Source organism: Neopsephotus bourkii, unplaced genomic scaffold (genome assembly GCF_033783945.1).
Source record: "Neopsephotus bourkii isolate Nb327-2 ecotype Australia unplaced genomic scaffold, CSIRO-AGI_Nbou_v1 NB_1234, whole genome shotgun sequence".
Taxonomy (NCBI): domain Eukaryota; kingdom Metazoa; phylum Chordata; class Aves; order Psittaciformes; family Psittacidae; genus Neopsephotus; species Neopsephotus bourkii.
Window position 1 is genome coordinate 2,975,405 of NW_026901719.1, and position 19,481 is coordinate 2,994,885.

Sequence of the window (19,481 nt, forward strand, 5' to 3'; positions counted from 1 at the left end):
ACATCAAAAGGACATGGAACTGTTGGAACAAGTCCAGAGGAGGCCATGAGGATGATCAGGGGACTGGAGCACCTCCTGTATGAAGATAGGCTGAGAAAGTTGGGGCTGTTCAGCCTGGAGAAGAGGAGGCTGTGTGGAGACCTCATAGCAGCCTTCCAGTATCTGAAGGGGGCCTATAGGGATGCTAGGGAGGGACTTTTCATTAGAGACTGTAATGATAGGACAAGGGGTAATGGGTTAAAACTTAAACATGGGAAGTTTAGATTGGATATAAGGAAGAAATTCTTTCCTGTTAGGGTGGTGAGGCACTGGAATGGGTTGCCCAGGGAGGTTGTGAATGGTCCATCCCTGGCAGTGTTCAAGGCCAGGTTGGACAAAGCCTTGGATGGCATGGTTTAGTGTGAGGTGTCCCTGCCCATGGCAGGGAGGTTGGAACTTGATGATCTTAAGGTCCTTTCCAACCCTAACTATTCTATGATGGCTGGGACATCCAGCAATGCATTACTCACAGAAACTGTCCTTCAGAATTGTTGAATTGGGATGTAAGTGCACTTGAAGGAGGTGCCTTCATTCATACTCCATAGCTGCACTCTTCTGGGACACCTTAGCTAGTGTTACTCAGGAAAAGTATAAGAATATATGAGAACTTACAGAAATGCCCCACCTTCTGAAATGTCCATATGGAAATTTCTGTTAAAGAGATGTTAAGAAACAGAAATCTCTTTGATTTTATGGGTTTGTTGTTTTTTGTTTTTGAAAGAAAAATTCAGTCCTACTAGATTCTGAGAGTATTTCTTTTTGTTGAATGTACAATCTCTGGCATTTGGCCTGTGTACATATTAAGAAAATACTTGGCTAGGTTTTATGCATTCCTGGAGAGACAACAGCAGGTTTTAAGCAGAAACAAAAATGTTAGTTAAAATGCATACATGACCTGCTTTATAGCGTCTTTTCTTCTCTAGCCCACTGTCTAGTCTTACTCAGGGAGCCAAGGGTGAGACCTGGGAGCCTGTGGCCCTCAGAGCTTTCCTGCTCTGTTCACAAATGTCGTTTGCAGAATTAGTTGCTCTCTGGAGCTTCTTGTGCTCCTTTCATCTGTCCTGTGATCTGGGTGATGGGGCAGGTATCGAGGGGGGCAGAATTGGCACAGCTCAGGGCCTGGTGCTCCTGCAGTCACCTTTTACCCTCAGCAGCAACTGTAAGCTAGGGTCTTGCCTTGGGGTAACTCTGGGACTGGGGCAAGTCTCAGCTTAAGTATTAAAACCCCACATGTGTCTGTTGTCTTCTGTTGTTTCGCTCAGTTATATTTTCTGCCCATGACAACTATTAAAGGATTTATTTCTTGGCGATTATAGGCAGAGACAGCAGTCTGGGCCTTGTTAGATTGATAGAGATGCCTCTGAAATACATTTTATTTCCTATTTAGTTTCATTTCTTATTTGCATAACATCTTTTAGTTAACAGTTCGGTTGAACAAAGGATACTTGTTTGGAAAAGAGATTTTGCTTTGATGAAACAAGAAACTGTCATAAGCAGTGTAGTTGGATGTGGGAGCAGACTCTCTGTGTAATTCATCAAAACAGCCATATTCATTTACAAATGAATTCTTGACTGAAGGTTTTCAGCACTCGTTTGCTTTTGAAACTCGCCTCCTGCTGTGGCTGTCCTTGCAGTGAAGAATGTGTGGAACGAAGGCACTTTATCTAACGTTGTCTTGCGAGTAAATACTATAACCTGGATTTGCTCCTTTGGGGGTTCTGACTTCTGCCAGCAACATGGAGCTAGTATTTTTTGATTTTTTCTCTCTTTTAAAATGTGAAGTGTTAAGTACCACACTTGGTAAGGGGAAACACAGCTAGCATTTTATTGTAAGTGCAGTGTTTTCTGTTACAGATGTTTTCCTAACTACAGTCAGATCTGTAACCTCTGCTTATCTCTGCTGGGCTAGTCATGGCTGCCAAACAGGAACACGTTCCCTCTACTCTAAATGTGTTCACAGAAAAGGAACAAGAGAACAGATTTATTGGTGTGCATCAGCATTCCTCTGATACAAATGTGCCCCCACATCACTTCTGTATTTCTTAATATACACGTTTTCCTACACGGTTTAAAATGGTTCTTTTCTCAGAAGGCTCAGTCAGTACAAACTTCTTCTGCACGCTTTTGTTAGTGCTAGAGGAAGGCTCTCATTCAGCATCACATTTTATCCTGTTTTTCATACCTCTGAAGACGACTCTTAGTTACTTTGTTTAGTTCATTAAGCCTTATTGCTTCATTCAGATAACACAACCTTGCCTCAAATGTACAGGCTTGGTGCGTTTTATTTGCAAAATTTCTCAATAGTGGTGTTGAGATGTCTTCTTTTCATATTTGCTGAATCACGGCCAAATTTTATGTATTTCTGAATTTTCAGTCCACATATCAAATGGAACAGTTCTGTAATTGTGTAGGAAAGAGGATTTGCAGAATTAAAATTATTGTCATACACTTCTTAATGCAAACTGGTCCAAATAGTTACCCTAGTACTGTGTCCAGCTGGTTTCAGCAATCCTTTTTTCAGCAACATCATATTTTTAGCTTAGTGAACCAAGTGCAGGTGACTTTACCTTTTGGGCAAATGGAACTGGGTACTAGAAAACCTGCCAAGCCTAACATAGATAAGTATGATTACTCCATTAACTTCTGTATTTTTTAAAGCTTAATTGTATTTGCTAGGAAATATCTGTATCTATTGAGGTTAGCTGTCTGCAAGTCCTAGTTACTGAAGGCAGCCTTTTAAGGGGTTATGCAGGGGTTTATGTTGTTTGTGTTACTATAAATAGAAATTTCTCAACTAAGTTTTTGGTTCAAAAGTGACAAGGGGAACCTAGAATAGTGATGTCCTTTTTTGTGCTGAATGTAGGTGACAATGAATTTAATTCGGTAATTAGTTTTCAGAACCCCTTCCTCTCATTTTTCTTGTATTCATAGAAATCTTTAGGTTGGAAGACTGTTAAGCTCATCAAATCCAGCCATTAGCCTAGCACTGCTAAGTCTACCACTTGTGGACACCAAGTCCACAAGTGTCACATCTGCATGTCTCAAATACCTCCAGGAATGGTAACTGAACAAATTCCCTGGGCAGATCCGTATTGGTCTTGATTTAGTAAAATCCAGCTATATTCTTGGGTAATGGGGCTGGATTTTACTCATATTGTAGTGCTGTGCTGTCTTGCATGTTACTGCGTTGTGTTTATTAATCAGACCAAAACAATAAATTAGGAAGATATCCGAAAGACGTTTATTTTAGAATTGTAATGATGGCAAATACCATCAGCAAAATACGCCATTTCACCGAATATCATTTGCAGAGTATACAAGAGCTCTAATGTCAGCTTCATTGAGTTAACAATGCAGAGTCGATTTAGTATCTTTAGTTGTAAGGGTTGCAACAACAACTGCAATTTAAATTCAATGAAATTAAATTTGAAGCATACAATTTTTTCTTTTGGGACCCAGCTCCTCATCTGTTACTGGAGCTGCTGTTTCCTTCTAGTCCTGTTGCCCTCCACAATATACATGATCACTGAACTGAGCTTACTCTGAATAAAATATGAATGTCTTCCCTCTGATTTGAATGGAGGATTTTTACGCTTCTCACCCTTTTGGAATTTTTTATGAAGGATTTATGTGTTTTACAACTATGTAACTTATTTCTTTGCCCAACTGGACAAGGACATAATTAAGATTGAATAGACTGGAGAAAATAGTGAGGTCATAAATGGATGAATGGTTATTACATGATAGGAATCTGATGGGGTAACTTATTTCTGTGTTTTAAGATTTTTAAATTTTCATGTGAATCTCTGAGGGCTGAGTCCAGAGAGTACTTGTGTGCAAACTGGGGTAAATCTCAGCAGCTTTTAAGTGTAAATGTTTCTTGGCAGTTTCTGTAAGTGGAACTTCTTTGAATTAATTTTTTTTTTTTTTATTTATTTCTAATTGTATTTCTTTGTAGGATTGAGGAATGGTTATCAGTCTGTTTTCATTCTGTTCCAGGTTGTTTAAAAAATGAAATTTTAATCCAAACCCTTTTTTATACTGAAAATTGTTCAGATTTAAATGTTCTGACTACCCCTGCCAACCCCACTGACTTTATTTCATGACACTGTGTGTGTTCCTTGAGAAATACTCTGTTCCTTGAAAAAATGTCCGTCATACCTGCTGTTTCTCATGTGGAACAGGGGGGCAAGTTACCTCCCTTGAGAAGAGACACTGGAGATGCAGATGTCCTCTGGAAGTGCCTGAGCCATAGGTGCGACTAGAGAAGGGTGGTAGCCCACTGTTCTTTCTGCCTCCCCTGTGCCTGCTCCAAGTTGATCTGTGTTGGAAATGGTCACAGGTGGCAAGTGTTGGAGCCTCCAGCACTCCCACTGGGATCTCCAGAGGTGAGAAGCTCTGATGGGTATGTGGGAGGTAGGTGGAGGGACTGTGCCTCACTATGAGTGGAGAATGAAGCTAAATGTGAAGTGAGAGGGAACAAAATCGTGAACAGTTTACTTTAAGGGCTGGAAGCAGAGGGGGAAAAACAGTCCCCAGATACAAACACACAGGAAAGGAAGGGGTAAAGAAAACCGTAACTAGAAAATGAAATGTTTTAGAGAAAACAGGAGACAGGAAGATAAAAATACAGATGTTGTGGTCATATGATATTTTTAAAAAAACCCTCCAAACAAAAAAAATACCCAAAACCCAAGCCAGAAAATAAGTGTTAAAAAATACCTGGTTTGCAGATTTTACTGAAAACATGCTGAATTTCATGGATAGGGCATTAAAAAAAAGACATAAAACCCCATCCCAGCGGTGTCTTGCTTGTTTGATTAGAAAGTGACCCATCAAATAAGTAAGCACAACAGTGCCCTAAAATGAAGTCATACCTGTAAGTTCACTGTGCAGAAGCAGTAATTGCTTAAGATCTGGCTATATCTCTAATTACTTGGAAAGTACTTGGATAACTTTCCATGCAGTTGAGGTATGAATAATGTTCTGTATGATTAGCGCATGAAACACACCTGTAACAAGCGTGTCTGTGGCATCAGGTGTGTCGCATCGTTCACATTGTGTGATGCACAAAGCTTTGCTGCTGAGCATGTTCCCAAAACTAGCTATAAGAAGAGAGGTTATTCTGGTGCTGTCAATGCTTTCTTCAGTCTTTTTACAAACCTGATAAAAAAGGAGTATCAGGATTAGAAAATCTTTCTTTGCATTGCTATGACCTTCTGAGAAGATATTAGTAAAAATTATTGATAAATAGATATTTCACAATCACCTTACATAAATTCTTCATTAAATTTACATTCCTGGCTACAGCTTTAAAATTTCTCATGTTGCAACTTTTTGCAGACATCATAGTGAGAATTAATGACTCAGTTCACTTGTAAAATAGTTACTTCACAATCACCTTACTAATGCTGTTGTTGGGAACGTAAATAAATGAAGGAGTACAAAGAACAGTGTCAGTATTATGGAATATCCAAGTACCAAGTTCTGTGAGCTAGAAGTGAAGTTTGGTAAGATGGAGGTAAACAGAAACCGGCTTAGACACAGAGCCCTTCTGCAGTCTGCCTTTGGCAACAGAAGCAGGAAGAGTATCTCAAACTCTCCAAAGCAGTGTCAGAGTGGAAGGTTGGAAATGCCATCTTCCCAGACTACCTGGGGAACTGAAGCCTTACGTAGATTGAAGAACTGAAGAATAATTTGTTCTGTTGGAATATAGTTTTTGCACTGTTTTCAGTATTGCTGGTCATTGCTTCCTGATAAGATTAATTGGTTGGTCTTGTTAAGCCTGATCTGGGAGCTAAACATTCTGAAGCAGCATAAACTGATGTAAATCTGCTGTGCAATGAGCCTTTCCCTTGATCAACAGTGCTTTAGCATCCACTCGAAAAGTAGCAAGCACATCAGCTGGACAGACTGCTGAGACATTTAGTGTAGATCGTGCTTTTGTCAAGAAACATTAGGCCAAATGATCCTTGAGGTTCCTTCCCACCTGGCATTCTAGGACTCTACTGAGGAGCCCTATTAGAGTTTTCTTACAATTTAAGTCCCTGGATGATGCCCACCCAGTTGTGGAAGGGGTGGTATTTGTGGTGATGAAACAGAACAGAAGCAAGAACCTGTATTTAGGATGGGTTTGCTTAGGGCTACACTCTGTGTTAGCTGAGAAATGAAGAACTCTTCCTCTGTTTGGGAATGGTGACTGAAATAAGAAGAGTGACCAAACTCAGGGTGCCCTTTTGATCATAGGATTAAAAGTGTGTAGGGTTTTGATGTGAGATGAAGTCAGCCTCCTTTGGTAGGTGGTAAAGTTTCACTTTAGCTAGCAAGGTATAAAATGGCCCTTGACCTAGGAAGACGACCCTTCTTCAGGACACTGCTTATGTTACATATTCAATTCAGATGAAAAAAGAACTACATTTTTTCATCTAAAGTTTTAATTTGTCTGAGGTGGTACCCAGTGTAAGGTTGATATACCTATAAAACCAAGAAGGAAGACAACTGCAGAGAAGGGAAATGAAATAAAAACATGGAAATTATTTAGGAAGTCTTATATGCTGCTGTTCCAGTATTAATTAAATTTAAAAACCAGCACATATACAGAAAATCAGTGTATTATGGCGGTTTTCCTCAACAATGAGAAACAAGACAACAAGTAACTATCACTGGGTGAGAGAGGTGCAGCATGTTGTTCTTACTGGTTTCTCTGAAGGGTCTCAAAGGCCCAAATTTGTTCCACCCTCATTTTGGCACCCTCCCCTGCTGCTGTGCCTGGTGAGCTGAAGACCTGCTTCCCATAGGTTTGATTGGACCATGATAATTTTATGTTTTCCCTGGTCTCCTCTTCTTAGATTGTTGTCTGCCAGGGAAGCTGAAGGCAGAGTGGCATGGCCAGATAGCGTGGCATGGCCTGTTCTCAGAGTGTACAATTACAGCCTCCTGTTTGTTTTAAAATACTAATCTAGCTTCAGATAGGAAGAACTTGTTTCTCTTTTTTTTTAATCTAGTGTGATGTCCTGTTAGTGCTGTAAGACCTTTGTGATTGCCAAAATAGGGCAGAAAAAATGGTCCTGGAAGCTTTCCACGCAGATAATCTGCCTTAAAGTTTAAACATGCTAAGTAAAGAGCCATGATTTTTGAACCAAAAGCCTTATCGCTATCATTGTGGGAGTAACTAGTGCATGAAAATGCTCTCATTTACAGGAATACATGTGATATGGATGCTGGATATGCTTAAATCTATTCTACTGGTACCTGTATGGCCTTTCTACAGTGCTGTGTCTGAGATCTGCTTTATGTGACTCACCCTGATTTGAATGCCAGCGGACTCCTCACTTACAAGGCGGCCTGCGCAAGGCTCATTGTGCTCCCTCCAGCTCCCTCTGCTTTTGCACAGCCTGTGAAGACTTGTTTTCCAACAGCAGTGGCATGCAGCTTATCCAGGCTCTGGGGTGTGCACCTGAAATGGGACACTTGGCTGTTTGCTGCTCGGTCACAGTGTACCTTCATTTTAAAAGCAGACCTCCCTCCCGTATTAGTGTTGGCTTTCAGAGCTAACATGCTGTCTCTAACAGCAAGTCTTATTTGTGCAAGGGGCAGTCTCCCAGGAAGGAATGAGGAAGGTATTCTGAAATAGCCTGATAGTACAAGTCACCTGCTAATACACAAAAATCTATAAGTATCTGATAACAGTGTCCTCTTTTACGGTAATGCCACTAGAGAAGGCTGAAGCATGCAGCACTTGCCATTATTTTTTTTGTTTTATTGCCCTGTGGGGGAAAAAGGAGGGTTTTGTATGAGTCTTTATGAGTTCTCAAAGTCAAGTAACTTGTGTTTAGCGATTGTGCTCACATAAGTATGATTTCCTTCTAACAACAGGCCAAAGATGTTCTGCAACAGCAGGAATTTTATGAATATTTCATGAGTAGCTTAAGTTAGATTCTGCAGGATTAAAAAGAGGAAACTGGGTCAAATGCGCATGGTGCAAGCATCTTAACTTCTTTAATGCTAAATTCATGTATGCTGTATTTTGAAAGCTGAAGAAGCAGGTTTTGTGGGTTTTGTGGTTTATATTTATTTTTCTTCTATTAATTTTTAATTTGACCATCTGATGGAAAAATTACTTCTGAAGTTTTGTGGGCGAAATCTCAGGAGACTGGTGGAGTTTCACAGCATGTGCAGCCACTTCAGGAGATGTTTTTCCAGGAAGCCCAGTGGCTTTGTGCATAAAGACTACACTGCTGCTTTCCTAGGTATATTGCTGGTTTTGAAGAATCAGGAAGTGAGGACAGTAAGTGCTGTATCCTCTAGAGCTGAAGCTGTGGTGAGTTCTCAATGAATGCAGCACTTGCAGTAAAGCTTTTGAGGTTCTGCCAGAGTAAACCAGCAAATACAAAAATGATGGGGCCCTGGAGGGGAATGTGTATATTCAGAAGGGCCAAGGGAGCTGCTGGGGGCAGTGCGTGCCCTCAGCACCTCTGACCCCCACACCATGTGCCACTTCCCAGGGACTCCCATGCTGGTGGCAGCAATGTACTACTCCATAACTCCATGTTTGGGCTGCGGTGGGCTTGTTAGGAAGCGTGCATGATTTGTGTTCCCCCATGACGTTGGAGTTGTTCGGAGAGCAGAGATGAAACCCTCACAGTGCTTATCACTGGTGGTGGTGGTAGGGTAAAGTGCACAAAGGTATTCTCCATGGAGTGTCACAGCACAGCTCCATCAAGGTTTCCTGAAGATGCCATATTGAGCAAACCTACTAATCGGCTATTCTGGCATGTGACTGGTGGACATACAGAGCGCTGGTGTTTGAATTGGATGGTGTTTTCAAATATTGTTACTAGCTGGTGTTGCCAGTGCTCAGATAAAGTAAATAATAACCTGAAGTGCAGACTAAAGGAAAGGAAGTTTTCTTACTCCACTGGTCCTCTGTAAAGATCAGTTGCACAGAAGAGATGGAAAAGTAGTGATGACATCATGCTGCTGTGGCAGTGGTCTTAAAACAGAGCTTATTAAATGCAAGACAAAGCATCCTAATGACCATGTTTTTTTCAAATCTCTTACACCTGTAGGTGTGTTAGTGGCTCCCTTGCTTAAGCTAAGTTGGGTTTTAATTGTCTTTGGCATTGCATACAGTAATAATAGGCTTCATTTTGATTCAAAAGATGATCAGTGATTTTAGGCCTCATTATTATTGACGAGATGAATATACAGAAAACATAAAAAAACTCTTGATATGTTGTAAGTCTCTTTGGAGCTGTATATATCCAATCTGACTGTTATCACTGTTTTCAGCCACACATTTTTACTCTGTCACTGCTGTCCTTAATGGTTAATATGTTTTGTCTTCATATTTTCAGTGATGTAGACATTTTTAGACTTGGTGTATAAAATACGTAAATGGATAAGCCATTTACAAGGTTCATAATGGTCTTTGTGGCTTTTTAAAATATGCATAAAAATAAAAAGTGTATGAATGTAATTACTGGCTTCACATTATTGTGGTAAAAGGCATTTCTAGGTTTAATATTGTTGGGGTTTTTTTGCTATGCAAATAATCACCTAAGTGAAGAGCCCTCAGTGCGACAGGAGCGTGGAGAGGGTAACCCATCTAAGGACTCCTGATTGCTGTCTCCATGTTAGCTTCCTGTCTTCCAATGCCTTTGGAAGCCATCATGTGTCCTGCAGTTTTTTCCTGTGGTGCGTTTTAGGTATTTTACAGAAACTCAGAGATATTGTGTCTGGACCTACATGATTGTTGCCCTCCCTTTGTGCTGGCTCAAATTAGCGGACATTGCATTACTTTAGAGGGCCCTGAACTAACCATTAGGATGTCTTCCTCTCCTTACTTCTCCTTCCTCTCAGATACCTCCAGTAAGTGATAACATGCAAATACAAAGCATCAAGCCAAACAAATGGATTTCTTTTTTGCTTCATTTAAGCTTTTATCCTATTAATTCTGTGGCAGATGTTTTCTTTTTAAACCTGCACTCTGTCACATAGTGTGTTTTATCTGGAGTGAATGCTAAAGCATCACTTTAAAAAAAAACCCTGTTAATGGCAAAGAGCAAAGTCCCAAGGACAAGTAGACAATGTTTCTGTTTGGTTTTTTTTTTTTTTAACTGCAATTGGATTGCTTTAGTGACAGCTTTTGTGGTTTACTGCCTTCCATCTCTGCTGTTTTACCATAACATTGTGGGTTTTTACAGCAATTAAGTCACTACTCATTCAACTACTCAGGAAGTAATTTCAAACAAGGTTTTGCTCAATAAAGTTTGGTTTCTGTTATTAAAATATTGAATATGGCCTATTCAATAGTAATTAGCATGGAAATTAATGCTGGTTTTATTTATAATTAATGTGGTTTTTATTTTTTTTTCTTCTTGTCTTACCGTTCAGCTGTGAGGTCTGGCTGGCTGCCTCCACCACCGCCTGCACTGCCCCCTCGACCTTCTGTGTCTCAGGTATGGACAAAGAACGAATAATACTTCGTGTGTTATTCACTTACTTATGTTACTGTTGCAGCGGTTAGCACAAGTTGAGTTGGGTATGGCAGTTATTCTTGCTTCCAAGTTAATGCACATCTGCAGTCTGCTGTGCAGTTCATACGTGTCCTTCATCGGTCTTTCTAGCCCTGTGTGTTACTGTATCAAATGACACACTAATTACATCTCTTTGTAGTGGAGCTGACATGCACTCACTACACAAAACTGTAAATTAAAGGGCACTAATGCTAGCTTACTGAGAGTTTTATGCCCGAAAGGCATGGGCTTGATACCTGCTATTTGCTTCTCAAGCTTCAGCTGCTCAGAGGACACCTGCTATGGGAGCTGCAGCATATAACAGTTTATTTCACTCATGGGTTTAAAAAGTAATGCTGAAAGGAAGTGTTTGCAGTGTCAGTGATGTTACCAAATTTCAAACCATTAGTGTTGTGCTTTCGGTTTGCTTTTGGATGAGTTTTTGTTTGTTTGCTTTTAGAGCATGACAAAACCACAGCACAATGAAAATTGACTAAATCATGTGTATCTGAATCCAGATTCTTCTTCAGGTTTCAGGAAACGATAGAGGATCAATGTCTTGCTCTTTTTATGTTCTTGGCTCTCTTAAGTCTTAGGCACAAGTATACTTCATGTGTTACTCTTTTAGGTGAAGTATAATAATAGAAAACAAGGCCATATGGGAGCTAACTGCCTATTACGTATAAAAACTTAGTGAGACGCCATCCATGGGCCAGAAACATTCGTCACTTGTGTCTTGGATCTGCTCTTAAGAGTCTGCTGTTGAACTCCTATGGCACAGTGCTTACAATAGAGATGATAAAAGGCTCGTTGTCATCCTGAGCTCCACCAGCAGCTGGTTGCTCTTTTCCTCTCCACAACTTTTTTTTAGCATCTGAGTGCAGCTAGTTTCTACCTCGAGGACTGTAGGGCATTATGTTTTGAGCTTGCATGCTTCCTCCAAATTGGTATGGCATTAGCCATACTGCTAATACCACATGCGCCTTGTTTTCACCTATCACATTTCTGCTTTCTCTAACACTCTATAGAGAACAGTATTTTCCTTTGGCTTCTCCTGATCCCACAACAGGCTCACTGCCTCCCTGCCTTGTGCCTGCAGCAGCTGTTGCTGCAGCCCACACTGGCCCTCCTGCCACTGCTTGGACTTGCCACAGCACACCAATTCCGTGCAGTGCAAGCCCTCTTGCTGCTATTGGGAAAAGCAGTGAATATAACAAATCCTGTTCTTGGGGGAGTAAAATCACTGTTTTCAAGCAAGGTTCTGCTACTTGTTTTCTTGTACTAAGATAGATTTGTGTTTCCTTAGTGTGGCAGTGTGGAGAGATGTTAGTTTATTTATGCATGTTCAGCAGCTTCCTTGCCAGAAAATACTGAACCAACTGCTCATCCTACATTGGGCCATGCGGATTATAGGCCCTTTTTAAGCTGGTAAACACAAGAAGATTCTTATGTGAAATTCTTGATCCAGTCCTGTCCAATACAATATCTGGTTTCTGAAAGAAAAGAAAAAAAAATAAAGAGTAGCTTCTGTGCCTACTCAGTAATGAATATGTAGCTGATGCTTTGCTTACATGCATCACTTACGTTTATTCAATTTATTTCTGATGCTGTTTAAAGATATCAAATATCTCATAAAAATATTCTTGTTCTGACATCTAGCAAAAATGTACATAAAACTGGTTCTTGAAAGCATAATAAACCATGCTGGTCACATTGCTTATTTTATCTCCAAGCGTGCCTTTCTGTGATAAAGGTAACAGGCAGTAAGGGAGTATGTGTGATGTGGTCATAATTCAGCTGAGCTGACCCTTACGAATAGGATGTAAGCAAAAGTAAGCATATGGATAACATTAGTCCAGTGGGGCCCTAGATTTAAAGAGCATGAAGAAGTTGGAGGGAGGAATCTGCTTTCAAAACTGAGGCAGGATCAAGAACTGAAGAAAAGTCATGATGCTGAAATTGCACCTTCAGATTTTCCTGTTTCAGAGTTTACCAAACTCTTCTTAAATTTCTGATTTAACTTGTTTTTCAGTAATGCCATTGAAAATCCTATTTTATTGCCATATCATTTTGCTATATGCTTGCAGTTAAGCACTGTGAATGACAAATGTAGCTTGTAAATGAAGCGAATCCCACATACATTTCAGGTGGCTGTGCACCATATAAGTGTGCTCATGGTGTGATTATTTTGGCTCAGCTTTGGAAATCAGTTGATAGAGGAGGAGGAGAGGGAAATAATTTCTTCTGGGGACTGCAGTTTTCTATGGATGGCTGGGAAGCAGCTTGAACCAGTTGGCTCTTTAGAGTGAGATTAAAGGCCTCATGGGATGTAAAGGCCAAAGTGTGTAATAGAGAGGTACCAAGGCCTAGGTATTACATTTCAGTGGAGCAGAAGTCCTTCTGTGAGCTTAATCAATAGCAACATAGAAATGGCATCTTGAATTTGGTCCTGGATTGCTGTTGGTTTTAGTGGAATTTGCTTCAACCTTTAGGAAAACATTATTTTTCCTGTCAGAACCTCCAAGGTAATCAAGCTTGGTAACACTGAAACACTGCTTATTCAGAGTGTGCCAAATGTCTCTAGTCACATCACAAACTGCTTAAATTACGTCTGTCCAACTCTGCCTCCGTAGAGTCAGCTGAATGAGGGCGGAGGACTGTATCATTGGGTGAGCATAATACAAGGTAAATCTTGGAACTAATACTGCTGTACCCTTGACTCCAGAGCTCAGTGGGTGCCCAGGCTTACTGTGGGGGGCTCAGATCTTGGGATCCTGTGAGTACATGGCAGGTTTATGGGGAACTTGCCCCCCTACTCTGCTCTTGTGAGACCTCAGCTGGAGTATTGTGTGCAGTTCTGATGTCCTCAACATCAAAAGGACGTGGAACTGTTGGAACAAGTCCAGAGGAGGGCCATGAGGATGATCAGGGGACTGGAGCACCTCCCATATGAAGATAGGCTGAGAAAGTTGGGACTGTTCAGCCTGGAGAAAAGAAGGCTGCGTGGAGACCTCATAGCAGCCTCCCAGTATCTGAAGGGGGCCTATAGGGATGCTGGGGATGGACTCTTCATTAGGGACTGTAGTGACAGGACAAGGGGAAACGGGCTAAAACTTAAGCATGGGAAGTTTAGATTACATATAGGAAGAAATTCTTTCCTGTTAGGGTGGGGAGGCACTGGAATGGGTTGCCCAGGGAGGTTGTGAATGTTCCATCCCTGGCAGTGTTCAAGGCCAGGTTGGACGAAGCCTTGGATGGCATGGTTTAGTGTGAGGTGTCCCTGCCCATGGCAGGGGGGTTGGAACTTGATGATCTTAAGGTCCTTTCCAACCTTAACAATTCTATGATTGTATGAAATAGCAGTGGGGCTGGCTTCTCTGTGCTGGGTTGCTGGGTGGTCAGCCTGTGCCATTCCACACCTCTGGTGGGTAGACACCTTTACAGATGTGGCTGCATCTTTTCTTACCTCTATGATGGGTTTTAAAGAGTTGGTGGATTAACTTTGCATTTTCTTTTCCTCTTCTTGGTGGCCTCTAAAAGGCTCTGGTAACTCCATCTCCTTGGGATTTTTCTTCATGGCTAAAGTCAGCATTCTATCAACTTTGTATCAGTCCACAAACTGTAGCCAGGTTTTCCTCAGAGCTTTCACCAGACATTTCTCTGATGCAGTAGTGCTTTCGTCTGAGGTCATTATGGTGATTGTAAATAAATTGAATACAGAAAGATGGACAAAATACAAGTTTCTATAATGTGGATACCCCATTATCTCCAATTTATGATCTTTTAACCCCAGTTCTAGCCCATATGATGTTTCCAGTAAGATACTGTGAAATGCAGTATGGAATGCTTTATTAGTATTGTCAGTTCATGTTGCTTTCTGTTAAGAAAAGTAAGTAATTCGAGATTTGCCTAAATCCTATAAAGGGCACTTGGAAAGATTATGTATGGAAACAGGTTTATACAAAGACTAGAGTTTTGGTTGGGATAATACATCATTTTGAAGCGTTTTATTACTGTGTATATGCCTGTGTAACTTCACTGACACCTTCTATAATCCCTAATAGCACATCTCCCGCTTAGCAAATCTGAAGTAGCTGCTTGGATTTAAAGATAATTTTCTCTCCATTAGTTTCCCTATTTCTTCGGACCACAAATATGTAACATGCTGCAAGGTCTGTACAGACTTTGGACAGTGAGCAATGGTTTAATTCTCACTTCCCATAACATGCTATAGTTACGTTTTTTCCACTCTTTCTTAATTCTGGGGGCTTTTAAAAAGTTTTTAGGGGGTTTTGTATCATCCCCTGAGCCTGAGTGATGGTATACAGAACAGATAACCTTTAGCTTGTTGGAATACCTACGGGTTTTTTTCTCTGGGCTTGTAGAGGACTAGATTCAGAGGCTCAGGTAATTTTTCCTGAGCCCATGTTCCTAACTTAATAGTAAACTGAAGTCATCAAGGAGAAATGTCATGAAGATGGCCCCCGAACTTTTGTGCAGATTCAGGGATGTACATGGAATATTTATGTAACTTGGAGGCAGTAAGACTCACAATAGGAAGGCAATAGCTATGTGGCTGATTCACACTGACACAGATTCCACATAGGAAATAAATTTGGGTGCTCATGAATAACGTTCCACTGAAATCAAATGTGTACACACGTCTCATTTAAGCCTCTGTTATTTTTTTTAATGGCAAACAAAGTAATACTTCATTACTGTTGGCTTTTAGGCCTACAGGAGTTGTTTACCACAGCTGCTTACTGTGGTAGATTTAGTAGCATATTTATGTTAATAGGAATTATGGATGAACACTGAATAGCAAATATAACTTTAGGATTTTATCCAACATCAGCTCACTGTCTGCAACATTGCCCAATTAGATCAACATTCCTTTATTTGAATCACTCTATTTCACTACCTTCCTGTGCAGTAATGAAGGCGTATCTTCAGACCTGCCTGTGCTGTATAAAAACAGTGCAACTGGAAAAAAAACGTGTGTATCTTGGCTGAAAAAACTTATGTTCCTAGTCTCTTTTCCCAGACTCTAAATTTTAAGCCTGTTGATTTTGTAAATTCACACTGGTTTGTTCTGGACTTTTATTTCTGGAGACTTTGGGACCTGGTTTTCCCACTGGTTCTATGCTGGCAGTTTTGACAGGCGCTGAAAAAATTATGGGTGAAGGCAAAGTGTTCAAGTGGAGTGAAGTAGGTAGGCAGCTGTTAACATTATCAAATTGAGGTATCCTGAGTACAGTGCAGCTCTGAAGATTAAAATCTCACTGTTACATGAGCTCAGAATTAGGCTGTCAGTTTAGTGGTGATCGTTACCATTACATGTTATGGATTTGGTGAAGTCATCAGGGAAACCAAGTGCTGTGAGGGATGATGGGTGGGTCACCCTGCCCAGTCGCAGGCACCTGGTGTTTTTGGAAAGCAAAGCTATTATTCTTTTTAACATATTGAATGTTCTGCTCTCCAAATGTTACTTGATACTTCAAAATTCTGTGAGGCTTTTTGGCCATTCATCATCCAGAATTGCAAGTGGAAAATGGGACCCAATTCAAAAAGTTGTCTTCACTAACATGGCTTCAAGTTCTGCTGAATCCACTGAGAGCCACAAGCACGGGGTATGCTCAGTCTGGGTCTGTCATTTTTGATTACACGTGCCCATGCTGATCTGCAGCGCTGAGGCTGAGGTGGGGAAGGGCTCCTGTCTGTCCTGCTAGGACCTCATGGCCTGCTGAGAGGCCACCTGTAGGCTCTGTGCTTGGGAGCTGGTCTGGCTGCTTCCCCACTACCAATGCCTGGCTAAAGATGAGATACATGGAGGATGAGGTAGGGCTTGCTTGTCTCTGTTATCACAGAATCATAGGTTTGGATTGGAAGGGACCTTAGAGATCATCCAGTTCCAGCCCCTGTGCCATGGCCAGGGACACCTTCCACTAGACCAGGTTGCTCAAAGCCCTGTCCAACCTGGCCTTGAACACTGCCAGGGATGGGGCAGCCACAGCTTCTCTGGGCAACCTGTGCCAGTGTCTCACCACCCTCATAGTGAAGAATTTCTTCCTTGTATCTAATCTACGTTTCCCCTCTTTCAGTTTAACGTCATTCCCCCTTGACCTATCACTAAATGCTCTTGTGAAAAGTCTCTCTCCAGATTTCTTGTACGCCCCTTTAGATACTGGAAGGCTGCACTGAGGTCTCCCCAGAACCTTCTGTTCTCCAGGCTGAACAAGCCCAGCTCTCTCAGTTATGAGGTTGTTTGGAGAAAATATTCATCCAGCTGAGGCACTGTCTTACTCTGTAAAATTATGTGAGGAATCTCAAGTACTGGCAGGACACCTGGAGTTTTACAGGAAGGAACTTTTTTGTAATAGAAATAGAAATTACAAAACAAAAAAAAAGTATGAAGAATTTGCTTTTGGCAGCATGCTATTTGTATACATGGTGGTATTCTCCTAGACAACCACTTTATATAAAACCAAATGAATGCTTTCTTATCTTGCATTTACAACCACTGTGCAAGAGGGAGAGTTTTTTGCTCATCTCCATGGTCTTCGCTGCAGAATGACATACGTACTATAATCAATGCAGCAAGTACTGAAGAAGCCTGTAACTGTAATAGAACGGAAAGTCTTCTATAACATGAAAGATTTTGCCATCTGCCACTTTAATATAGTACAAGTGGATTATCTTCCTCTCATGAAAATTATATATTAAATCTACACCAGCCAGACAATATAAATTACAGTTTAAGAAGTGGTGGAAAGTAACACAGTTAAAATTGAATTTGGGGAGTAGTTGATGGATGCCATAAAATCCTTTCTGAAGAGGTTTCTGGGAAAGTAGAAGGGCGGCTACCTTAATTAAAATGTGTTGTAACAGTTTTTGGATTTGGCTTCACATTTATTGTAACAACAACAAAAAAGCGAAGAATCCAGTGCTTGCATCTCAAGTGGAATGCACATACCCCTTTCTAGCTTACGTTAATCTGGTTTTGTGGTAGCAGAGTATTAAACCAGATTGTTAGTGCTTCCATCTGGGTCCTGTTCTTTCCCTGCAAATGGGCTGTACTTTGCAGCAATTTGTTTGTATTTACTGCCTCTTTCCTCAATCTTATCACCAGCCCTCAGATAGCTCGGGGAAAGAAAAAGCTCATCAAAACTTCAGGGCTCCACAGCTCTGAGAAAGCAGGCAGCACACTAAGACCCTGGCAGCTTGTTGCATTTGCATCCCTATGGGTTTTCTTTCCATCTTGCCATTTTCCGTTTCTGAAACAAGCAATAAAAAGAAATGATGATTCAGTGTGGGATGCACAAGACTCACAGAAACTGGAATTGAGACATCTTGACTTCTTAGGAATTGTCTTTTAGTGCAAAAATATGAATGTTTAGAAAGGAGCAAAATACCTCATAAATGAACTTGCATAGAGATGATAGAAGATTGCAGTGGGCACATACTGAGCATTAAGCGTATTTAGTATCCTCCTTTTTCTTGCAGATAAGCTGTTCTGAATACTTTTTTTGCAAAGCTAAGCAGTGGCATTGTATAGGTAACGATTATAGGCTATTCCAGTGAATGCACAGGGATAATTTCATTTCTGTGAGTAGTACCATTGACTACAATGGGACTATTCCCATGTGTAAAGTTGGCCTGGAGCGTAAGCGTGGGCGAGATTGAATTGGGGGGAAGATTGAATGTATTCTTCACCTCTTGAGAAAAGGCTCTTGGGTAACAGAAATATGAAAGCTCCATGTAGCTTCTGTTCTGGAAGATCACTGACAGATTGTCTTGAAAAGTGTATGTGAAATCTACATATAATCTAGCATTGCAAAGCAGAAGAACTGGAAATATAAGTGGAGAAGCAGTTGTTAAGGTAATGTGCTGTCTTACGGTTATGAAAATCATCTGAGGTTTTCAAAGCACTTAGTGCATGAGTGAGAATTACGTATTCTTTTAAAAAGGTACTGTTAAGTATCATCACGTGGAGCGGTGAGGGGATTATGAATAGCTGGTCAAAGGTCATGTGATGAAAGAATGGGCACTTGTGATTTCCTCATGCTCCCCTTAACGATGAGGAGTTATCTCTCATAATGCTTACTATTTGCTGTAGGTCACAAGTTGGTGTCTGTCCATAGCAGATGTACAGAAACTTTGTTGGCTAGTTTTGTCTTCTGCCTGGAAGAATGAGGAGGGTATGGCTATTCCTAGAAAATACAAGCCTGCAGTGGGGAAAAAGGAGATACTGCCTGTTAATAACTGGACTTACATCTTTGCAAAGAGAAGATCTTTAGGAGGTTTGGAATAGGACACTCTTGCTCTTTCTGTGGTCCCTTCCTTTTCTAAAATCAGGATACTCTTAGTCCTGGTCTGCAGACTCTTCTTTGCCCTGCTGATGGCACACATGAGCAGGATATTCTTTGCTCGTCTGCCACAGATCTTGGATATGGACCCAGCCGTACCTGCCAGCACAGCAGCAATTCTGTACCAGTAGTTTGCTCAGTTCTGTGGACATGAGTGAGAAACTTCCCTTGAAGCACTTTTACACTACTAACTGAATTTTCCTCCAGAAGACCATATTGCATACTGTATAACCTTTCAGTTTTATAAACCAGTGGTGAAGATTTTTAAACTCTAATGTAATGGTGAGAAGCATCAAAGATGTGGGAAAATTATAAGACATTGCTGTGATTGAAGGAGACAGTTCATTGCTGAGTTTCTGAATGAGAAATGAGTTGCCCAGATACTATACTAAGCATGGTATAAAACCAATGCAGAACTGAAAGGAACCCAACTCAGCTGCTCCTGATGGATTACCTTTCCCTTACACTGTACTGTAGGAGATCAGACTGGAGTATTCTTTAGTCAGTCGCACAGTATCCATGACCAGAAGACTACAGGGACTTGTTTTCATCCCACACC

The 19,481-nt window shown here is 40.9% G+C and overlaps 1 protein-coding gene across 4 annotated transcripts in view; it reads left to right on the forward strand.

Annotated features, from left to right (window-relative positions):
* The window catches only part of REPS2 (RALBP1 associated Eps domain containing 2), a 100,243-nt gene that overhangs the window by 70,556 nt on the left and 10,206 nt on the right, over window positions 1-19,481 (forward strand). For all 4 annotated transcript variants that reach the window (XM_061364517.1, XM_061364519.1, XM_061364520.1 and 1 more), the window contains exon 14: window positions 10,435-10,499. In XM_061364517.1, coding sequence (XP_061220501.1) covers window positions 10,435-10,499 — 65 coding nt within the window. The remainder of the gene's footprint in view (window positions 1-10,434; window positions 10,500-19,481) is intronic.